Raw genomic sequence first — 22362 nt, forward strand, 5'->3', positions numbered from 1 at the left:
AATAGAACCAATAGGCTCTATATATAGAGAGAAAGGGACTGATTATAAGGAACTGGTTCTTGTAACTGTGGAGCCTAACAAGCTCCAGTATTTGTAGTCAGCAGTCTGGAGACTTGTTGAGAACTAAGTCTGAAGGCCAGCAGCCTTGAGACCAAGGAAGAGCCGACGTCTCAGTCTGAGCCCCAAAGCAGGGGAAAGCTGATGTCACGGCAGGCTGGAGGAGTCCTCTCTTATCAGGGTAGGATCAGCCTTTTTGTTCTATTCAAGCCTTTAGTGAGGGGTGAGGGGCTCCCATCCTGGAGGGGGCCGTGTGCTTTCCTCCATCCACCAACTCGGATGGTAACCTCATCCAGAAACAGCCTCACAGACACACCCAGAAATGTCCAGGCACCCATATTTAGTCAAGCTGACACACAGAATTAACCATCACAACACCCCTGTCCCCTTCCCTAAATAAGATACCACCCTTAGCTCCTACAAGATCCAATTTAATTTAGACTTCAGTGGTAGTGGAATATAAGAATCAAAATAGAAATGGAATTTCAAGAAGGCTGTAAATGCCTCTATGAGGAGTACAGGTAGATGGAGGCTCAAAGTCAACATACTGTGCTGTGTTCTGTTCTCAGCAGGTCAGCTGGAGAAAGCACGGACGAAGTTATAGTAGTCAATCTTGTCTTCTCCATGAGAGCACATTCTGATGAGCTGCAGGTGAGAGACAGGAGGCTGCTTTCAGCTCCGCAGCAGAGCCTCTTTAGTGACCGCCCCCCACACTGTGTAACAGCTCAACTGTTTATACCCTCAACTGATCGGAAATGATCTTGGGCGCCTTCCCCAATCTTAATGCTTCATGAAAAGAAAGCTCAGATGGTGTAAATGGCCTGCCCAAGGTTTCAGGTCTAACATAAGAATACTTGTCATTTTCAAAGCATTTTTGTTCTTATATTCAGTTACAAGGCTATCCATCAGGGCTGCTGTTATCATAGCCTAAAAGAAAAATATAGTTATGTCACTGCTAACACCAGATCTCCTGAAACTCATCTGTGAGTGGCAGTAAGTGCACTGATCCACTGTGGTTAAAAGATGTGTGCAGACCCATCCCTACCCCAGCCCCTGATGCAGCTCCCATGTCAGGTCACAGGCGACACAAATGACGTAAAAATCAAAGGCTGGACATGCTACTGGTCTAAGGTTTGGGAAGCCAGATGGGCATTTTGCCCACGTGAGACTGCTGAAGGCCAGCAGTCTCGAGACCAAGGAAGAGCCGACGTCTCAGTTTGAGTCCAAAAGCAGGTAAAAGCTGATGTTATCCTTCCACCTGCCTCCTCACTCCTTGCTAAGGTTCCTGTCTGACAAATTCTTGTCCCTAAGCTAGTCACACCAATCCCAAACAAAAGCTTTCCCTAAATGACTCTTAACTTCCCAGCATCCCACTGTGCTAAAGTGTCATTAAGAAGGACTGCAGCACCACAATGCTCTTCATCAGTGAGACTGTCTCATATCAGCCACTGTCATTGGCAACTGAGGGAGAAAGCCTGTCCTAACTTCTAGTCCTGATAGACATCCTGAACTTGGTCAAAGGGATTTATGAAGAGAAAGAGGCATGAAATGCCCTCTCAGCTCCCTCATGGAAACTCTAAGAGGAGAATGTCCAGCTGGCCATGGACCTGGGTCAGTGGTCACACCCTCTCCCATGCCGGCCCTACCAATGGACAAGCGTAGGTGTCACCTGTGCAGGTGTCAGAGGCTCCCATCATCCTGCTCAGTCCAGCTTTTCCATCTGCCCTTGGTGACCACCCTCCTTCAGCACCCACATGGCTCATTGGCCACTCTGCTGTCTGAACGCTGCCCCCTTAAAGAGATGCCCTACAACAGCATTAGGAATGACCTACCAATGCTAAGAGTCAAGGACAAATGCCATAATCAGGACTGAATGGGAGATCTGATTTGAGCACCCCAAAGCTTCCCCAGTTAAAATACACATGCAGCTGCCTTTGGGAGTGAGTGAGCAGTGCCCAGCCTCCTCAATTAGCCTGGAAAAGTAACTCCTGCTCACCTCCTTAATCAAGGAGTCATCAACTGGGAGTTGGAAAGAGCCACAGATTTTAAAGAACGTCTCCCTGTCCACGTATCCTGAAGCTTCCTTGTCATAGATCTGAAAGGCCTCACGGATGTTGTCACTGCACGGGCGATCTTTCAGTTGCTTCTGGATCGTGTCTATTAGGGCCTCCATGTCCTGCACATCCGGTTCCTCTTCCGCTCGCTGGCTGTGGAGATAGGAAAGAAATGGCTAGACATGGTGTTCATTTGCCAATGGTCTTATCTCGGTGACCAAAGTTCTCTCATGGTGAAGCTCTCATTAGAGCTGGGGAAGCCTCTAATGACACAGGTTTGATGCTGAGCTGATCAGTAACTGTTCATGTCTGTGGCTCAGCCTCCCTCGCTACCATCTGTCAAATACTTGCACCACAAAAAGCCGGACCTACAGCCACTGCAGGCCACCTCCAAGCCAGGCATCTGTGGGAGTCACATGACTGTCATCTGTGCTGTATCACCTAGAGACGAATGTTCCTAGAAACAGATGCCTAAAAGTAGTGTGATGAAGAAATCAAAGTAAAAGAGAAATAAAATATCTAGAAACAAACAAAAATGGATATACATTTGACCCTTGAACAGATGCAGGGTTTAGGGCATCAGCCCTCCACATAGTCAAAAATCTAAGTATAACTTATAGTCAGCCCTCCAAATGTGTGGTGGTTCTGTATCTACAGTTTCAACCCATTGAGGATTGTGTAGTGCAATACATATTCACTGAAAAAAAAAAAAATCTGCATATAAGTACACTCACACAGTTCCAACCTGTGTGGTTCACTGGTCCCCTGTACCACATACCAAAGTTTATGGGATACAACAAAAGCAGTTCTAAGAGGGAAGTTTACAGCAATAAAGAAAAAGAAGGAGTTCCTGGGCAGTCCAGTGGTTAGGACTCGGTGCTTTCACTGCTGTGGCCCAAGTTCAGTCCCTGAGGAAGGAACTAAGATCCCATGAGCCATGCAGTGCAGCCCAAAGGAAGAACGAAGAACAATCTCAAACAACCTAAGTTTATACCTCAAGGAACTAGAAAAATAAAAGCAAAAGCCCAAAGTTAGCAGAAGAAAGAGCAGAGCAGAAAGAAAGGAAAGATCCTGGAAAAATGATAGATAAGATCAATGAAACTAAGACTTAAAAAAAAGGAAAAGATAAAACTGACAAACGTCTTAATTTGACCAATTTTTTAAAAAAAGACTCAAAATCAGAAATGAGGGGAGACATTACAACTAATACCACAGAAATGCAAAGGATCAGAAGAGACCACTCTGAACAATCTACTTGTCAACAGGTTGGATAACCTGGAAGAAATGGATGAGTTCCTAGAAACAAACAACCTACCAAGCCTGAATCACAAAGAAATAGAAAATCTAAACAGACCAATGATATGAAGATTAATCAGGAATCAAAAATCTCCCAACAAATTCCCAGGACCAGATGGTTTCATGGTGAACTGTACCAAACATTTAAGGAAGAATACCAATCCATTTCAAACTCCTCAGGAAAAAAAAAAAAAAAATGAAGAGGAGGAAACACTCCCAAATTCATACAAGGCCAGCATACTTTGACATCAAATCCAAAAACTAACACTACAAGAAAAGAAAATTACAGACCAATAACCCTTGGTGAACACAAATGCAAAAGTCCTCAACAAAAATACCAGCAAACTGAATTCAAGAGCACATTTAAAAGATTGTACATTACCATCAAGTGGGATTTACTCTGACTAGGCAAGTATGGTTCAACATGTAGAAATCAATACACGCTGAGAATGAAGGATAAAAATCATATGATCATCTCAATACATACAGAAAAAGCATTTGACAAAACTCAACATCCTTTCATGATGAAAATTCAAATAAATTAGGCAGAGAAGGAATGTACCTCAATGTTACAATGGCCACACATGAGAAGCCCCCAGCTAAATAACACACCCTGTAGTGAACAAGACGATGATGCTCGTTCTATAAGACCAGGAACCAGACAAAGGTGCACACTCTTGCCACTTCTACTCAACAGAGACCTGTGTGCCCACTCGGTTGTGGCCAACTCTTTGTGACCCTTTGGACTGTAGGCCACCAGGCTCTTCTCTCCATGGAGTTTTTCAGGCAAGGATACTGGAGTAGGTTGCCATTTCCTCCTCCAGGGGATCTTCCTGACCCAGGGACTGAACCAGAGTCTTTTGTGTCTCCTGCCTTGCAGGCAGATTCTTTACCACTGAGCCATTGGGAAAGCCCTACAGAGACCTAGCCAGAGAAATTAGGCAAGAAAAAGCAATGAAAGGTACCCAAAGAGAAAAGGAAGAAGTACAACTGTTTCAGTCTGCAGATGACAGGATCTTATATACAGTCTTCCAGTTCAGTTCAGTCGCATCCAACTCTGTGACCCCATGAACTGCAGCACGCCAGGCCTCCCTGTTCATCACCAACTCCCAGAATTTACTCAAACTCATGTCCATTGAGTCGGTGATGCCATCCAACCATCTCATCCTCTGTTGTCCCCTTCTCCTCCCACTTTCAATCTTGCCCAGCATCAGGGTCTTCTCAAATGAGTCAGTTTTTAGAATCAGGTAGCCAAAGTATTGGAGTTTCAGCTTCAGCATCAGTCCTTCCAATGAACACCCAGGACTGATCTCCTGTAGGATGGACTGGTTGGATCTCCTTATATTCCAAGGGACTCTCAAGAGTCTTCTCCAACACCACAGTTCAAAAGCATCGATTCTTCAGCACTCAGCTTTCTTTATAGTCCAACTCTCACATCCATACATGACCACTGGAAAAACCATAGCCTTGACTAGATGGACCTTTGTTGACAAAGAAATGTCTCTGCTGCTTAATATGCTATCTAGGTTGGTCATAACTTTCCTTCCAAGGAGTAAGCGTCTTTTAATTTCATGGCTGCAATCACCATCTGCAGTGATTTTGGGGGCCAAAAAAATACAGTCTGTCACTGTTTCCACTGTTTCCCCATCTATTTGCCATGAAGTGATGGGACCAGATGCCATGATCTTAGTTTTCTGATTGTTGAGCTTTAAGCCAACTTTTTCACTCCCCTCTTTCATCAAGGTGCTCTTTAGTTCTTCTTCACTTTCTGCCATAAGGGTGGTGTCATCTGCATATCTGAGGTTATTGATATGTCTCCCAGCAATCTTGATTGCAGCTTGTGTTTCATCCAGCCCAGCGTTTCTCATGATGTACTCTGCATGTAAATTAAATAAGCAGGGTGAAAATATACAGCCTTGATGTACTCCTTTCCCTATTTGGAACCAGTCTGTTGTTCCATCAGCAAACACAAGATCTGGAGCTGACTATGGCTCAGATCATGAGCTCCTTATTGCAAAATTCAGACTCAAATTGAAGAAAGCAAGGAAAACCAGTAGGCCATTTAGGTATGGCCTAAATCAGATCTCTTAAGATTATACAGTGGAGGTGATGAATAGATTCAAGGAATTAGATATAGTAGACAGAGTGCCTAAAGAACTATGGATGGAGGTTCATTACACTATACAGGAGGTGGTGACCAAAACCATCCCCAAGAAAAAGAAATGCAAGAAGGTAAAGTGGTTGTCTGAGGAGGCTTTACAAATATCTGAGAAAAGAAGAGAAGCAAAAGCAAAGGAGAAAGGGAAAGATACACCCAATTGAATGCAGAGTTCCAGAGAATAGCAAAGGGAGATAAGAGAGCCTTCTTAAGTGAACAATGCAAAGTAGAGGAAAACAATAAAATGGGAAAGACTAAGAAAATTAGAGATACTAAGGGAACATTTCATGCAAAGATGGGCACAATAAAGCAGAGAAACGGTATGGACTTAACAGAAGCAGGAGAGATTAAGAAGAGGTGGCAAGAATACACAGAAGTACTGTACAAAAAAGGTCTTAATGACCCGGATAACCACAATAGTATGATCACTCAACTAGAGCCAGATATCCTGGAGTGTGAAGTCAAGTGGGCTGTAGAAAGCATTACTACGAACAAAGCTAGTGGAGGTGATGGAATTCTAGCTAAGCTATTTCAAATCCTAAAAGATAATGTGGTTAAAGTGCTGCACTCAATATGCCAGCAAATGTGGAAAACTCAGCAGTGGCCACAGGACTGGAAAAGGTCAGTTTTCATTCCAATCCCAAAGAAAGGCAATGCAAAGAATGTTCAAATTACTGCACAACTGCACTCATGCAGCTTTTACATGCCAGCAAAATTATGCTCAAAATCCTTCGAGCTAGGCTTCAGCAGCACATGAACCAAGGATTTCCAGATGTTCAAGCTGGATTTAGAAAAGGCAAAGAAACCAGAGATCAAATTGCCAACATCCGCTGGGTCATAGAAAAAGCAAGGGAACTCAAAAAAAAAAACATTCACTTCTGCTTCATTGACCACAGCCTCTGACTGTGTGGATCACAACAAACCAGAAAATTCTTAAAAGAGATGGGAATACCAGACCAACTTACCTGCCTCCTGAGAAACCTGTATGCAGGTCAAGAAGCAACAGATAGAACCAGACAGAGAACAAAAGACTGGTTCAAAATTGGGTAAGGAGTACCTCAAGGCTGAATATTGTCACCTTGCTTATTTAGCCTTCTATGCAGACTACATCATGCAAAATGCTGGGGTGGATGAAGCACAAGCTGGAATCAAGATTGCTGAGAGAAATATCAACAACCTCAGATGTGCAGATGATACCACCCTAATGGCAGAAAGTGAAGAGGAACTAAAGAGCCTCTTGATGAAGGTAAAAGAGGAGAGTGAAAAAGGTGGCTTAAAGCTCAACATTAAAAAAACTAAGGTCATGGCATCCAGTCCATTACTTCATGGCACATAGATGGGGAAAAAGTGAAAACAAAGACAGATTTTATTTTCTTGGGCTCCAAAATCACTGGAGATGGTGACTGCAGCCACGAAATTAAAAGACACTTTCTCCTTGGAAGAAAAGCTATGACAAACCTAGACAGTGTATTAAAAAGCAGAGACATTGCTTTGCCAACAATGGTGCATATGGTCAAAGCTATGGTTTTTCCGGAAGTCATGTATGCATGTGAGAGTTGGGCCATAAAGAAGGTTGAACGCTGAAGAACTGAGGCTTTTGAACTGTGGTGCTGGAGAAGACTCCTAAGAGTCCCTTGGACTGCAAGGATAACAAACCAGTCAATCCTAAAGGAAATCAACCCTGAATATTCATCAGAAAGACTGATGCTGAAGCTCCAATACTTTGGCCCCGATACAAAGAGCTGACTCTTTGAAAAAGACCCTGATGCTGGCAAAGACTGAGGGCGAGAGAAGGGGTTGACAGAGGATAAGATGGTTGGATGGCATCACTGACTTAACAGACATAAGTTTGAACAAACTCAGGGAGATAGTGAAGGACAGGGAAGTCTGGTGTGCTGCAGTTCATGGGGTCACAAAGAGTTGGACATCACTTAGGAACTAAACAACATGAAATGCAGTAACAAGTAACTACTGAAAGAAAAATTAAAACAGTCTCATTTATAATAGCATTTAAAAAATATTTTAGAATAAATGTAACCAAGGTGAAAGATCTATACACTGAAAACTATAAGACATTGATGAAAGAAACTGAAGACAACAAACAGATGGAAAGTATTTCATGCTCCTGAATTAGAGTAATTAACACTGTTAACATGCTTATAGTCCCATCACTTCATGGGAAATAGATGGGGAAACAGTGGAAACAGTGTCAGACTTTATTTTTTGGGGCTCCAAAAATCACTGCAGATGGTGACTGCAGCCATGAAATTAAAAGACGCTTACTCCTTGGAAGGAAAGTTATGACCAACCTAGATAGCATATTCAAAAGCAGAGACATTATTTTGCCAACAAAGGTCCGTCTAGTCAAGGCTATGGTTTCTCCAGTAGTCATGTATGGATGCAAGAGTTGCACTGTGAAGAAGGCTGAGTGCCGAAGAATTGATGCTTTTAACTGTGGCGTTGGAGAAGATTCTTGAGAGTCCCTTGGACTGCAAGGAGATCCAACCAGTCCATTCTAGAGCGGATCAGTCCTGGGTGTTCTTTGGAAGGAATGATACTAAAGCTGAAACTCCAATACTTTGGCCACCTCATGCGAAGAGTTGACTCTGGAAAAGACCCTGATGCTGGGAGGGATTGGGGGCAGGAGGAGAAAGGGACGACAGAGGATGAGGTGGCTGGATGGCATCACCGACTCAATGGACGTGCGTTTGAGTGAACTCCGGGAGTTGGTGATGGACAGGGAGGCCTGGCATGCTGCAGTTCATGGGGTCGCAAAGAGTTGGACACGACTGAGCAACTGAATTGAACATGCTTATACCACCCAAAGCCATCTACAGATTCAATGTAATCCCCACTAAAATTCCAGTGGCATTTTTCACAGAAATAGAAAACAAAATGCTAAAACTTGTATGTAGCTACAAAAAACCCCAAACAGTCAAAACTTAGAAAGAACAACAAAGCAGGAGGCATGGCACTTCCTGATTTCCAACTGTATTGTAAAGCTATAGTAATCAAATCAGTATGGAACTGGCATTAAAAACAGACACATATACCAATGGAATAGAACAGAGAGCCCAGAAATAAGGGTCCCAAGAATACATAATGGAGAAAGGACAGTCTTCAATAAATGTTGCTGGGAAAAATGGATATCCACTATTCTATATAATTAGAATGAAGCTGGATCCTTATTTTATACAATTCAAAAAGTACTGGAGACCTAAACATAAGACTTGAAAACTAAAGCTCCTACAAGAACACACAGGAAGAAGGTCCTTGACTTTGTTCTTGGCAATGATTTTTCGGATATGACACCAAAAGCACTGGCAACAAAAACAAACAAGTGGAACCACATAAAAGTCAAAAGGTTCTGCACAGAAAAGGAAATGACCGACATACAAAAGAATCAACAGGATGGGAGAAAACACTTGGAAACTCTATCTATTCGGGCTACTATAACAAAATACTAGAGACTGGATCACCTACAAACAACAGAAATGTATTTATCATAGTTCTGGAGGTTAGAAGTCCAAGATCCTGGTGCCACAGATCACATATGGCGGCTAGTGCTGACTCTCTTCTGGGTCACAGCTCTCTCACTGTGTCCTTCCTTCCTTGTGGAAGGGGGCTAGTGAGTTTTTAAGGCCTTTTTTATATAGCCACTAATAACCTCCCAAAGGCCCTACCTCTTAATAGCATCACATCAGGTATCAGCATGAATTTTGGAGGGACACAAACATTCAAACCACAGCACAAACCATAGATGTGATAAGGGGTTAAGATCTAAAATATATAAGGAATTCACATGTGTCAACAGCAAAGAAAAAAATACTTTAAAAATGAGCAGAACTGAATAGCTATTTTTGTAGGACACACAAATGGCAATAGGTACATGGAAAGATGTTCAATGTCACTAATCATCAGGGAAATGGAAATCAAACCACAAGGAGATACCTCACAGCTGTTAGGATAGCTATTATCAAAAAGACAAGAGAGAACAAGTTGGTGAGGATGTGAAAGGGAACCCCTTTACACTCCCACCAACAGCAGTGGGAACTGGCACAGCCACTATGGAAAATAAAAGCTGGAAAATATTTTACACTATGGAAAACAGTGTGAAGGCTCCTTAAACAGTTAAAAACAGAATGACCATACGATCCAGCAATCCCACTTCTGGGTTTATCTCAATGAAGGATACAACATTAGTATCTCTACTAAAGAGACACATGTGCTCCCCTGTTTTTTGCAGCATTATCCACAACAGCTAAGATACGGAAACAACCAAAGTGTCCCCTGACAGATGAATGGATTTAAAACAGAAGTCTTGCCGTTTGTGACAACATAAATGAGCTGTGACCATAGTTAGCAGTACTGTATACTTGAAATTTGCTTAGGGAGTAGATTTTAAGCATCCCCACCAGTCACACACAAGAATAAATGGTAACTATGTGAGATGACTGCACTCCCTGGACTGCAAGGAGATGAAACCAGTCAATCCTAAAGGAAATCAACCCTGAATATTCACTGGAAGGGCTGATGCTCAAGCTGAAGCTCCAACACTTTGGCCACCTGATGTGACAAACCAAGACAGCATATTAAAAAGCAGAGACATTACTTTGCCAACAAAGGTCCAACTAGTCAAAGCTATGCTTTTTCCAGTGGTCATGTATGGATGTGAGAGTTGGACAGTAAAGAAAGCTGAGTACTGAGGAATTGATGCTTTTGAACTGTAGTGTTGGAGAAGACTCTTGAGAGTCCCTTGGACTGCAAGGAGATCAAACCAGTCAACTGTAAAGAAATTCAGTCCTGAATATTCATTGGAAGGACTGATGCTGAAGCTGAAGCTCTAATACTCTGGCCACTTGATGCGAAAAACTGACTCACTGGAAAAGACCCTGATGCTGGGAAAGACTCAGAGCAAGAGAAGAGGGCGACAGAGGATGAGATGGTTGGATGGCATCACTGACTCAATGGACGTGAGTTTGAGCAAACTCAGGGAGATAGTGAAGGACAGGGAAGCCTGGCGTGCTGCAGTTCATGGGGTTGCAAAGAGTCGGACACGACTGAGTGACTGAATGGAAGCTCTGGCAGATGGTGAAGGGCAGGGAAGCCTGGCTTGTGCAGTCCATGGGGTCACAAAGAGCTGGACACGACTGAGTGACTGAACAACAAACAATGTGAGATGATGAATGTGTTAACTAACTAGGTTGTGGTAATCACATCACAATGTACATGTATATCAAATGATTACATTGTACACTTTACACAGTTTTGTCAATAACACTTCAATACAATGGGCAGAGGAAAACTAGTGTGATGAATTTGGAGTCAAGTACCAGCATGACTGGTATGATAACTCGCGACCTGGTAACTTGATGTGATGGATTAAGGAAGAGAATGGCAGTGGGCAGATGAGTCAGAAGGCACTGTGGTAAAAATCAGTTTACCTTATCTGTAGATCAAAAGGCTGAGCACTAGACCAGGGGGGCTGGCCCAAAGGCCAAAGCCAGTGGGCAGCCTGTGTTTCTAAATAGAGTTTAAGTGAAATCCAGTCACACCTATTCATTTACACACTGTATACGGCTGCTTTCACCCCACAAAGGCAGAGCTGAGTAGTTTACAACAGAGATGCTGGTATGGCTTACAAACCTAAATTATTTACTCCTCTTTCCAAAAGCGTCTGCCAACCTCTGCCCTAGACAATGAACTCCTATTCTCTCATCTGGCTGCCTTGAGTGTTTATTAAGGTCCGGCACGTGGTGCAAGCTCCAATATCACTGAACTAATGAATAAATGACAAGAGACTGTTACATCCGAAAACAATCAGTGACCTCAAGAAACAACTTCTGGAGAGTACTTGGATACTAATGCAGTCAGAAAGGAGGCAGTGACAGACACAAAAGAATTTACTTTGGAGAAATGGGAGCTACTTAGCTATGACAAGAAGGTAAAGAGCTCAGAAAAGAAACATTCCAAGGCAAAGAGTAGGAAAATGAAAGCCACTCACACTGGATCTACTTGAGACCAGCTGCAGAGTGAATATGGACGGCTTCCCTGGTGGCTCAGTGGTAAAGAGTCCACCTGCCAGTGCAGGGACCTAAGCCTGAGTAGAATTTCAGATGAAGTCAATACTCCAATCACGTGGGCACTGTTTTAATTTTATGGCTCAGAGAAAGAAGATGGCTAACTCCGAATTTCATCATCCAGTAGCCAATGCCTCTTGCCTGGGAAATCCCATGGACGGAGGAGCCTGGTGGGCTACAGTCCATGGGGTCTCGAAGAGTCAGACATGACTGAGCGACTTCACTTTCACTTTTCACTTTCATGCACTGGAGAAGGCAATGGCAACCCACTCTAGGATTTTTCCTGGAGAATCCCAGCGACGGGAGCCTGGTGGGCTGCCATCTATGGGGTCACACAGAGTCGGACACGACTGACGTGACTTAGCAGCAGCAGCCAACACTGGACATAAAAAGTTCTTGGGCATGACAAATAGAAACCTTTTTCATTATTCTTAGCAACGATCAAATACAGGGTCTGTGTTTCCTTAGAGTGGGGATTCTTTACCAGATGGGTGGAGTCAGGAGCCAAAAGAAGTACGGCTCTAAGACACGAAGGGCGAGACCCCTGGGTTCATAGCACCTTTGAGCATTTTCTCTCATTTAGCCCTGACTCATCACAAGAGAAAAGAACGGAAGTGAGGGTCAGAACGAGGATAGCCATGGATCTTTTAACCCAGAACTTGAATTTATTGCCATTCGTATCTTACTCTAAGTGACCTGATACTATCTTTTCCTCATTACTAAACAAAGGGGGAGAAAACAGCCCACCTGTAGTATGCCAAAGCAAGAAGCTTTCCAGTGTTCCTGGTATTTGCAGAGAAATGGGGAAATTACAGAAAAAAGCTTTTGAGAAGTACTCGAGTTAAATGTGTACCATGAATCCAAACCTGGCCATTCCTGGTGCCCAGCCACCAAACTATGGCCCTCGTGCCATCTGCCTCCCACTCCCCTAGATGGCTGCCATGTTTCACCAGCCAAAGAGACTTATTTTCCTTCATATTTTTCACATCTCTAGAATCAGGATGCATTTTAAAATTGATGGTGAGTCTCAATTATAACTGACAGTCTTTCTTTCTTAGTAGCAGGTAAAATGATGGTATGTATTTATTTTCACTTTATTTTTATATTCATTTTATTTATTTGTAGAGTCAATAGAACATTTCCCAACTTTTCCTCCCGGAATCTCCAACATCTCCACATCTGCATTCTTCCTACTGCACTGCTATAGTGAAAACAGCAGAACAATGAGAAGGACCCCTCACCCATGTGTGGACCCCTCAACCAACCCGCCAGCACCTGCACCCACACACCCTGCCTTCCTGCCTGGCACACACATTATGGTTTTCAGAGAGCAATCCAGGGACCCTGGGAGCTTCTCGAGACCCTCGTGGAAGTCTGTGAGGTCAGAGCTGCTCTCTGACCTCTGAATGTGAACATTCCTAAATGTGAACATTGGTGAACCACTGCCCGAGATGAATGACCGATGCTTCCATCTAAAGCCAGTTCCTCCCGCTGTGTCCTGAACACCCCACTGTCTCTCACAGATACCAGAAATGTCCCCTCTCTCACAGATTTATCAATGTTTCCTTCCCTACAGAATTATTCCCATTTACATACAAACTTGCTGCTCTTTATTCTTATAAACAAGAAAAGCCTTCTCTCGACTCCACTTCCTCTGCCTGCTACTCCCCATCTCCCTATTCCCCTTTGCACCAACTTCCTCAAGTTCCTCTCCTCCCATCTCTTAAGCCCACTCCCCTATTCCAGTGGAAGTCCTCACTGAGGTCGCCAGACCCCCTCAGTTCAGTTCAGTCGCTCAGTTGTGTCCAACTCTTTGTGACCCCATGAATCGCAGCACGCCAGGTCTCCCTGTCCATCATCAACTCCTGGAGTTCACTCAAACTCATGTCCATTGAGTTGGTGATGCCACCCAGCCATCTCATCCTCTGTCTTCCCCTTCTCCTCCTGCCCCCAAACCCTCCCAGCATCAGAGTCTTTTCCAATGAGTCAACTCTTCGCATGAGGTGGCCAAAGTACTGGAGTTTCAGCTTTAGCATCATTCCTTCCAAAGAACATCCAGGGCTGATCTCCTTTAGAATGGACTGGTTAGATCTCCTTGCAGTCCAAGGGATTCTCAAGAGTCTTCTCCAACACCACAGTTCAAAAGCATCAGTTCTTCAGCACTCAGCTTTCTTCACAGTCCAACTCTCACATCCATACATGACTACTGGAGAAACCATAGCCTTGACTAGACGGACCTTTGCTGGCAAAGTAATGTCTCTGCTTTTGAATATGCTATCTAGGTTGGTCATAACTTTCCTTCCAAGGAGTAAGTGTCTTTTAATTTCATGGCTGCAATCACCATCTGCAGTGATTTTGGAGCCCCTCCAAATTAAAGTCTGACATTGTTTCCACTGTTTCCCCATCTATTTGCCATGAAGTGATGGGATTAGATGCCATGATCTTCGTTTTCTGAATGTTGAGCTTTAAGCCAACTTTTTCACTCTCCTCTTTCACTTTCATCAAGAGGCTTTTTAGTTCCTCTTCACTTTCTGCCATAAGGGTGGTGTCATCTGCATATCTGAGGTGACTGATATTTCTCCTGGCAATCTTGACTCCAGCTTGTGCTTCTTCCAGTCCCCCCTACTTGTTGCTAAATCCTCACCTGAGACAGCGAATCACTGTCTTCATTGATGTGCAGACAATTACGACTTCGCACGGCTCAGATATGCATGAATTTCAGTTACCACAGCTTACTGGTTAAATAACCCAGTCCTTCAACAACATGGTTCGACTTTCAGTTACCACAGTTCATTAACTGTGAATTACTGCCTAAAGTGAAAACTCACTGTCAGATTTCTAGCCCACAAGTTACTGTATAAATAGCAGATGTGTGTCACAATCAACGACAAGCATATCTTCTCTTCAAAATCTGTCAGTAACTAGTAACCAGGCATGTGTTTTTGAAGCCACACACAGATAGTAAAGTCTGTAGCTGCACTGCCTCCTTTTCTCTAAAGGATAAACTCAAGTGACAGTTTGCAAAAATGGACAATGAAAGAGAGAACTCTGGCCAGCAAAGATGAGAGTGCAGCATAAAATCAAAAGTGACAGAGCTAGAAAGGAGAATTCAGGTCAAACACAGGGGAGTTAGAGAAGAACTAGCTCACTGTGGGAATGTGGACACCGCTGCCGTTCGAGAAACTCGATGTGCAGCCAGAGGACCCCAGCAAAGGCCAGCTCACTGATGCAAAGAGGAGGAAATGATCGGGACAAAAAGAATCATGATATCCCAGATGCCAGCAAGACGTGCAGTGAAAGTCACTCAGTCGTGTCCGACTCTCTGTGACCCCATGGACTGCAGCCTGCCAGGCTTCTCTGTCCATGGAATTCTCCAGGGAAGAACACTGGAGTGGGATGCCATTTCCTCCTCCAGGAGATCGTCCCAACCCAGGGATCGAACCCAGGTCTCCCACGTGCAGGCGGGTTCTTTACCATCTGAGCCACCTGGGAAGCTCAAAAACTTCACATAAAAGGACTCTGAGATATTTCACTGTCATTAAAGGAACTCTAGGATGTATTCATAACATAAAAGCGAAAATAAAAAAACATCGGAAGTTGATTCAAACTTGGAAAGGAATCTGATGATTTGCGGAGGCACAGAAAAGATACTCGTTCTGAATCACAGATTGTGTGACAAGAAGGCAAGCACTATTCCAACTACTCTTAATAGTTTTTTACAAAGAAATGAAACATTTTTAATCCTCAGCGTTGGCAATGTCTTAAAATTACAGGGGACTAAATAAAAATCAATTTCACTATTTTTTAATCTCCCTATACATTTGTAACCAGAGTTTCTCATGTTTTGACAAAAAGTTTTTGAAGCTGCAGAACAAGAGTGAATTTTCCCATTGGCGCAAAGATTGTCTGCGTGGTCACATTTATAATCCCACTATAAACTTCTGGGCAAAAGGGGACGCCTGGACCCTCCACCTGGATTCCAGGACACCACACCTGCCTAGCTTTCTTCCTGCCTCACTGGTTTCTCTTCCAACTCTTACTGCTGGAGGACTCCAGAGTGCAATCCTTGGAGCTATTCTTTCTTCTCTGTCTCTAACGGCTACCTTAGAGATTTCACCCAGTCTCGTGGCTTAAAATATCATTTATATGCCCACAACTCCCACAGCCTAGGCCTCTCACCTGAACTCCAGGTTTATATGTCCAACCGCCTGTTCGATCACTCTACTTGAGTATCTAAAGGTATCTTAAACCCCAGTATGTCCAACACTGAAACATCCCCACCACCCCACCGCCTCCAAAAAACCCTCCTCTACCTACAATATACGTCTCCATCCCAGCTGGTGGCAACTCCTCCTTTCCAGCTGCTCAGATCAGAAACATTCATCATCCTTACCTCCTCCTCCTCTCATCTCCGCTATAGCCACTGTCTTAATCATTGTTTTTAGTCACTAAGTCATGTCTGACTCTTTGAGACCCAAAATAGACTGCAGCCCACCAGGCTCCTCTGTCCATGAGATTTTCCAGGCATTAATACTGGAGTGGGTTGCCTTTTCCTTCTCCAGGGGATCTTGCCAACCCAGGAACTGAACTGGTGTCTCCTGCATTGGCAGGCAGATGCTTTACCACTGAGGCACCAAGGAAACCCAAGTTACTATATTAGACCCAGGTAACCTATGTAAACCACCTGCCAACCAGGAAACACGGGTTCTATCTCTGGGTCAGGAAGATCCCCTGGAGAAGGAAATGGCAACCCACTCCAGTATTCTTTCCTGGGAAATCCCATAGACAGAGGAGCCTGGCAGGCTATAGTTCATGGGGACACAAAAGAGTAGGACACGACTTAGTAACTAAACAACCACCACCAGTGTATAAGAATTTCCATTGGTGAGGGAAACCTGAAAAGCTAAAATGTGATTACCCATTCATTTTGTTAAGAACTGTTTCCTGAATATCTCATTGTGCCAAAGCCAAAATGGATCTCAGATGGTCAGACATACCCATCCAATTCTGGTGCGGGAGCCTCTTGCTTTTGAATGCGGTTCTGAATCGACAGGAGTGCTTCTGGTGAATACTGGGCAGCGTTGCTCTCCATGTATTTCAAAACGTAGTCGTCTGTATCAAGGATGACGAACCGGTGGCCAAACACTGGGGAGAAGGTAGAAATACATTAGCCTGGTTATGTTTTTATCAGGCAACCAAGAGTAAAAATTCACAGACATGTATTTATGACCTAGACTAATGAACCTTAAATAGCTCTCCAAACTAATACGCACTAGTTTGCTCAGTGCTTAGGGAGCTCCGAGTCTCCATCTACAGCCAACAAATGCAACCAATTTACAGTTTAATTGATAAAGGAGGACATTAAGACATTGAACCACATGTACTTCTGGACTGCAGACTAATGCCTTGTACAAGTGTTCACTCAGTTAAATCCTCAATAAAGCCAGTAGGAAAGCCTGAACTCTGCTGAGACCTACCCTCAATCACAGCACCAATGAAGAAGTCACTGGGGCCATAGTATACAGGGTTTTCCACCGAGGAATCTGGTTTGATAACTTTAGTTTTGCCGAGATACTTGCCCCCAATGATACCAGAATTGCGAACAGGAGGCTCAAAGATACTGATCATGTCAGTGGCCAGAAAATAAGACAAGACAAACTGGCGGTCTTTGTCTTCTGGGATGGGGGACTCCTGGAAAGGCGAAGAAAAGAGGACATTATGAAGACGCACGGCCTATGCAGATGCCGCCAACTAAAATACCTACAGGGACTAGGCTACAATATAAGCCTAACATATGCAATATAACATGAATGAACCGTATAGGGGGACTCTGGAGGCCTGGACAGGGTACATTTCACCAAAGGGAAGCTCCTCCAACTCACACCAGTTGACTGTTGCCTGTGGGAATGAACGCAGGCCCAATGTTAGTAGATCTTCCAATTTTTCATGAGAAGATAGAAATATCGATTACTATATTAAATCCCTGACTTTAACATGTTGACTTCAACTCTTTAAAAGCACCAGGCAGGCCAGAGATAACATATGGGCTATATTCTACCCAAAGGTGGCTAGTCTGAAACCTCTCAGCTAACATTATGTTCAGCTTCAAGGACACTAAAGTAACTATGCAAAGTCTATGCCTTTACACAAATCCATTTCTATACATAATTTTAAAAAGAAAATTTTAAAGGAGAGGAAAATTTATGAAGATCCTTTTCTGTGCATATCAAAGGAGTCCATGATGTCAAAACGTCTTTTTATTGGTGACGCTGATCTTGATCACTTGGTTAAGAAGATGCCTGGTAGGTTTCTCTCCTAGGAAGTCACCATCTTTCCCTTTGCAGTTAATAAATATTTTGAGGGAGATGCTTGTAAACTATGGAAATCGTGTTTTTCCCCAAAGGGTTTCCCACTAATTTTAGCATCTGTTGATGGATCTGGTCAGCAACAAGTTTACTGTGGTGTGTGCATAATGCTAATTTTCTACCTTATTCTTTTCTTCCAGGCTTGTTCATTGAAATTCTACTATATGATAATCTCTAGGTCAATCCATGTTGCTGCAAATTATTCCAGTTTTCTTATGGCTGAGTAATATTCCTTTACACACGCACACACACACACACACACACACACCCTTCCACACAGCTTCTTTATATCCATTCCTCTGTTGATGGACATTTAGGTTGCTCCCATGTCTTGGCTATTTTAAACAGTACTGCTATGAACACTGGGGTGCATGTATCTTTTCAACTTAAGAGTTTTCATTAGGTTGAGTTCCAGTTCTGCCTCTGTCTAAGCACTAAGACCTGGGACACACCAATTAACCTCTCTGATTCTTATATTTCAAAACATAAAATGAGTATAACATTATTTTGCCTGACTCATGGACAGTGTATGTGTAAATAAATTCATTTACCAACTCAACCAATAATTATCGAGTGCCTACAAAGTCTAAAGAGACACTACCCCTGCCCTCAAGGAATTCACAATTACTATGTTATAATTCAACAAACCTCTTGAACTTTAATAGTAACTCAAAGAACTTAGCCTTCATTAAGCAGAATTCTTTTATTTTATTTTTTAATCAGAGGAAAATTGCTTTACAATGTTGTGTTGGTTTCTGCCCTACCAGAATTCTTACAGTGTGGAGTGTTCTAATTGGCCTAGAATTTACTAGAACTCTCGTTTCAAAGCTTTGTTCAACATTTCAAAAAATATATCAGTTAACTATGTTCTCATTTTTCAAACACATTTCTATTGCCAGAGTAACATGTCAATTTCTGCTATTTATGTCTACATTTCTAAATAAAACACTTATATTTCTATTTCTATTTTTTTTCTTCTATTTTTAAAGACATTACCCTTTGAATTCTTATCAGTAATTTGCTTCAGGCAATTCAGCCACTGAGTGGAACATTCAGGATCTAAATTTGTCTCTTTCCAAACCTCTTAGCCACTAAACATATGACCTCCCAAAGTTACCTATTAAATTAGTACAATTCCATTTGTTACATTTAATGAATATAAAAGACATGGTCCCTACTGTCAGGGAAATGACAGTTCACTGGAAAGGCACACAGAGAGACAGATACTTTGAATATAAGTCAAGGCTTTCATAATTGCTTAATAAAAAAGGCCAAACAGTCGGTCAAAATGTGAGGGCTAGAGAGGACAGATTAATGATTTCAGAGAGACTCTGAGCGCAGATAGGACTTGAGCTAGGTCTTGGTTCGGGAGCACCATGCTTAATGCCACCCACCCTGCCTGAAGGCTGGAGTTCAACGTAACTCCGACAGCTGTTACTCTCTAGCTTACAGACAAAATGGACAACTGTGCACAGTACTGAGACACAACAGAATCTCAGGATAGAAAGGCTGTCCTCACCAGTGTGGCCAAATAACGAAGCACCTTGTTCTCGTTCATCAGCATTTTAATAACATCTTTTTGGGGAGCTTTTGGAATGAGAGCAAAGCAATTTTGAGCAGAGTCTTCAATTAGGCCAAAACCATTATAGGGAGGCAACTCCTGAAGAAAAAAAGGAAGCAAGAAATAAAGCAGATGCTGCTTGTTTTTAAAATTTCATTAAAGGTAACTGTAAGTTTTTTATTTTTTTTAATTTAATTTATTTATTTTAATTGGAGGCTAATAACTTTACGATATTGTATTGGTTTTGCCATACATCAACATGAATCCACCATACAGTCTAGAAAATATTTAAAAGTAATTTCTACATATTCAAATGCAATCGGAAAACACAACATATCACATATTCCGTTCCTCTTTATAGATTTTACGCCCTTGGTCACTGCTCACACAAGTGACTCATGATGCTACAAAGTAATCCTCCAGACTGGACTGAGACATCGCTGACGTCCACTGACCCCTTACCGCCACAGCAGAGCCTTGCCCTGCTCCCCAGCCCTGGTACTCATGGATTTGGAGCATGGTAAGGCCCAGGGGCCTGTGACTTCTTTGTTCTGGGGTGTAGGTCTCCACCTGGTAGATCTGGAAACCATTTTCTCAGTTCACCCACAGTGTGCACATCTGTGTGTTGGAGCTGGGCTGGGGTGGAGGCGTCAGGGCTTGGTTCAACGCTCCTTTTTTTTCCCTATTCACCTCCATACTTCTGATATTTTTATTTCTTGATTTTTGCCTCATAGTAATGACAGTCATACTTTACTGAGAACTCAGAACCCTCACTGTCCCCACAGGACTCCCCTTTCCTGGTGAAGAAGTAAACTCATGGAGCTGAATTCCAGATGCAAAGATTATTCGGTGAGTGTGGAAGTACAGGGTGAACTTATGTTTGTCATGAACTCAGGCTCCATAAAGGGCTGAAGGTACCACTACAGGATGCTGGGATTTGTCAAAAACCTAAGTATTAATAACTCAGAGGTTTCCTCCCTCTCATCAATGCCAGGCAGACTGCAGCTGAATTCTTTTTCTCTGAATCCTTTCTGCGCTTTCTCAGCAAACTTGCTCGTACCATGCTTTCACCTGTAGATACCTTCCCCAAATCTTCAAACATATTGTATTCAGCAAGTTTAACAAATTAGTCTGTATGAGCCCTGATCCATCTATAATGGAGACTCCCTCAAAAACCATGGACTCTGTTATGTTCATTCAAGGTGAAGTGCTTAGAACACTGATCCTTCACCCACTTCTGGGCTGTATGTGATTAATATGATCTGCATGGCTAGAATGTGACTAAGTGAAGTCACTCAGTCGTATCTGACTCTTTGCGACCCCATGGACTGTAGCCTGCCAGGCTCCTCCATCCATGGGATATTCTAGGCAAGAATACTGGAGTGGGTTGCCATTTCCTTCTCCAGGGGATCTTCCCAACCCAGGGATTGAACCCCAGTCTCCCGCATTGTAGGCAGATGGTTTTACTGTCTGAGCCACCAGGGAAGTGTGATTAGTGGATCCAGTAGATGGATAATGACTAATTTGTCCCAAATGCGAAACCAGTAGGCAGGGAATACGTAAGTTGCCATGGACAGAGCAACTTTGGTTGAAAGTCCCTCATGCTAAGCCCATAGCACTGCCCACATGCTGAGCTCTAACTTACCTGTAAGGAGCAGAAATGCAGTGGCACAATCTAATATCAATACACAGTGACAGCAACCTGGTTGGGGGGTGCAGGGGAGGTTAAGGGGTTTGAAATAGGGAGGTAAGCTTCTGAGCACCTTCCTGCCAAATCCCTTTTGTGTCTTAACAGGCTTCCACCTATTTCTCTCAAATCGAATCTCATCTCCCCTCTTGGGATGCAGGCCTTCTCTAAATATCAGCCCTCCTGCCTGCGGCCCTGGTACTGTGCTTCTCACACTCCATCATACGCCAAGCTGCTGCATGGGTCCTGTTCCAAACTAGAGCTATTCCTCTGCGGACATCGCCACTCCTAGATACCCCTGTTCCAATGACCCACCCTCCAGAGTTCCTGCCCAGGGTTTTTTTTTAACACATACACATACACACACAAAGTCTGAGAGCCCCTCATCTTTTAAACTCTGGGTTGAGGCTGGCTCCACGGAAGATGGGCCCTCCTGGCCCTGGCTTCTTCCTCCTCCCTACCAGCATGTCTCCAGATGGAACGAGTCTGAGATCTAGCTCATGTGGCCTCTGGATCCATGTGGACTTACTCCTGATCTGAGGGTCACGATTCTCAAATGAAATATATGCAATTCATATCCAGCTCTGTCCCTGCCCATTGGCTTGACTCTGGCTTGGTGCCTCTAGAAACTGCTAGCCTCCCATCCCTGTGTCCCCACTTCATTGGGTAGAGTTTAGACAGCCAAGGGGTAATGACTGAGGAGAGCTTAAAGGTACTTGCTTCTTGGAAGAAAGAAGGCCTACACTAAGTCGTGAGAGGTAAGAGAGAGCCATGTAAAGAAATGATACAAAAGTGGTTCAAGCAGGAGAAGGAGCATTAGCAGAAGTCCAGGGGATAAAACAGGACACAGAACCCTTGTAACTCAGCAGATACACAAGCGGCTTGGGCCAAGAGATGTGGGTAAAGTAGGGGCCAGGCTGGAGGAACTCAATCATTCCATCTTTCCAAGCACTGTCTTTTGAAAAGAGGCCGCTGACATAATTTTACATGCTGGCAAAATAAAGATGGGCCGTGGATGCTCACACACTATCTTATTATACACAAGCAACACACACAGAGGTTGTGTGAATTGTTCTTCCCCTAGACAGGTGTAATAGCGCCAGG

At 43.4% G+C, this 22362-nt stretch overlaps 1 protein-coding gene across 2 annotated transcripts in view; it reads right to left on the minus strand.

Annotated features, from left to right (window-relative positions):
- The window catches only part of EFHC1 (EF-hand domain containing 1), a 45677-nt gene continuing 23785 nt past the window's right edge, over positions 471 to 22362 (minus strand). For both annotated transcript variants that reach the window (XM_018039281.1, XM_005696415.3), the window contains 5 exons: positions 19530 to 19670; positions 17123 to 17336; positions 16643 to 16790; positions 2054 to 2264; positions 471 to 702 (listed from right to left, as the gene is read on the minus strand). In XM_018039281.1, coding sequence (XP_017894770.1) covers positions 631 to 702; positions 2054 to 2264; positions 16643 to 16790; positions 17123 to 17336; positions 19530 to 19670 — 786 coding nt within the window. In that variant the 3' untranslated portion in view covers positions 471 to 630. The remainder of the gene's footprint in view (positions 703 to 2053; positions 2265 to 16642; positions 16791 to 17122; positions 17337 to 19529; positions 19671 to 22362) is intronic.

Source organism: Capra hircus, chromosome 23 (genome assembly GCF_001704415.2).
Source record: "Capra hircus breed San Clemente chromosome 23, ASM170441v1, whole genome shotgun sequence".
Taxonomy (NCBI): domain Eukaryota; kingdom Metazoa; phylum Chordata; class Mammalia; order Artiodactyla; family Bovidae; genus Capra; species Capra hircus.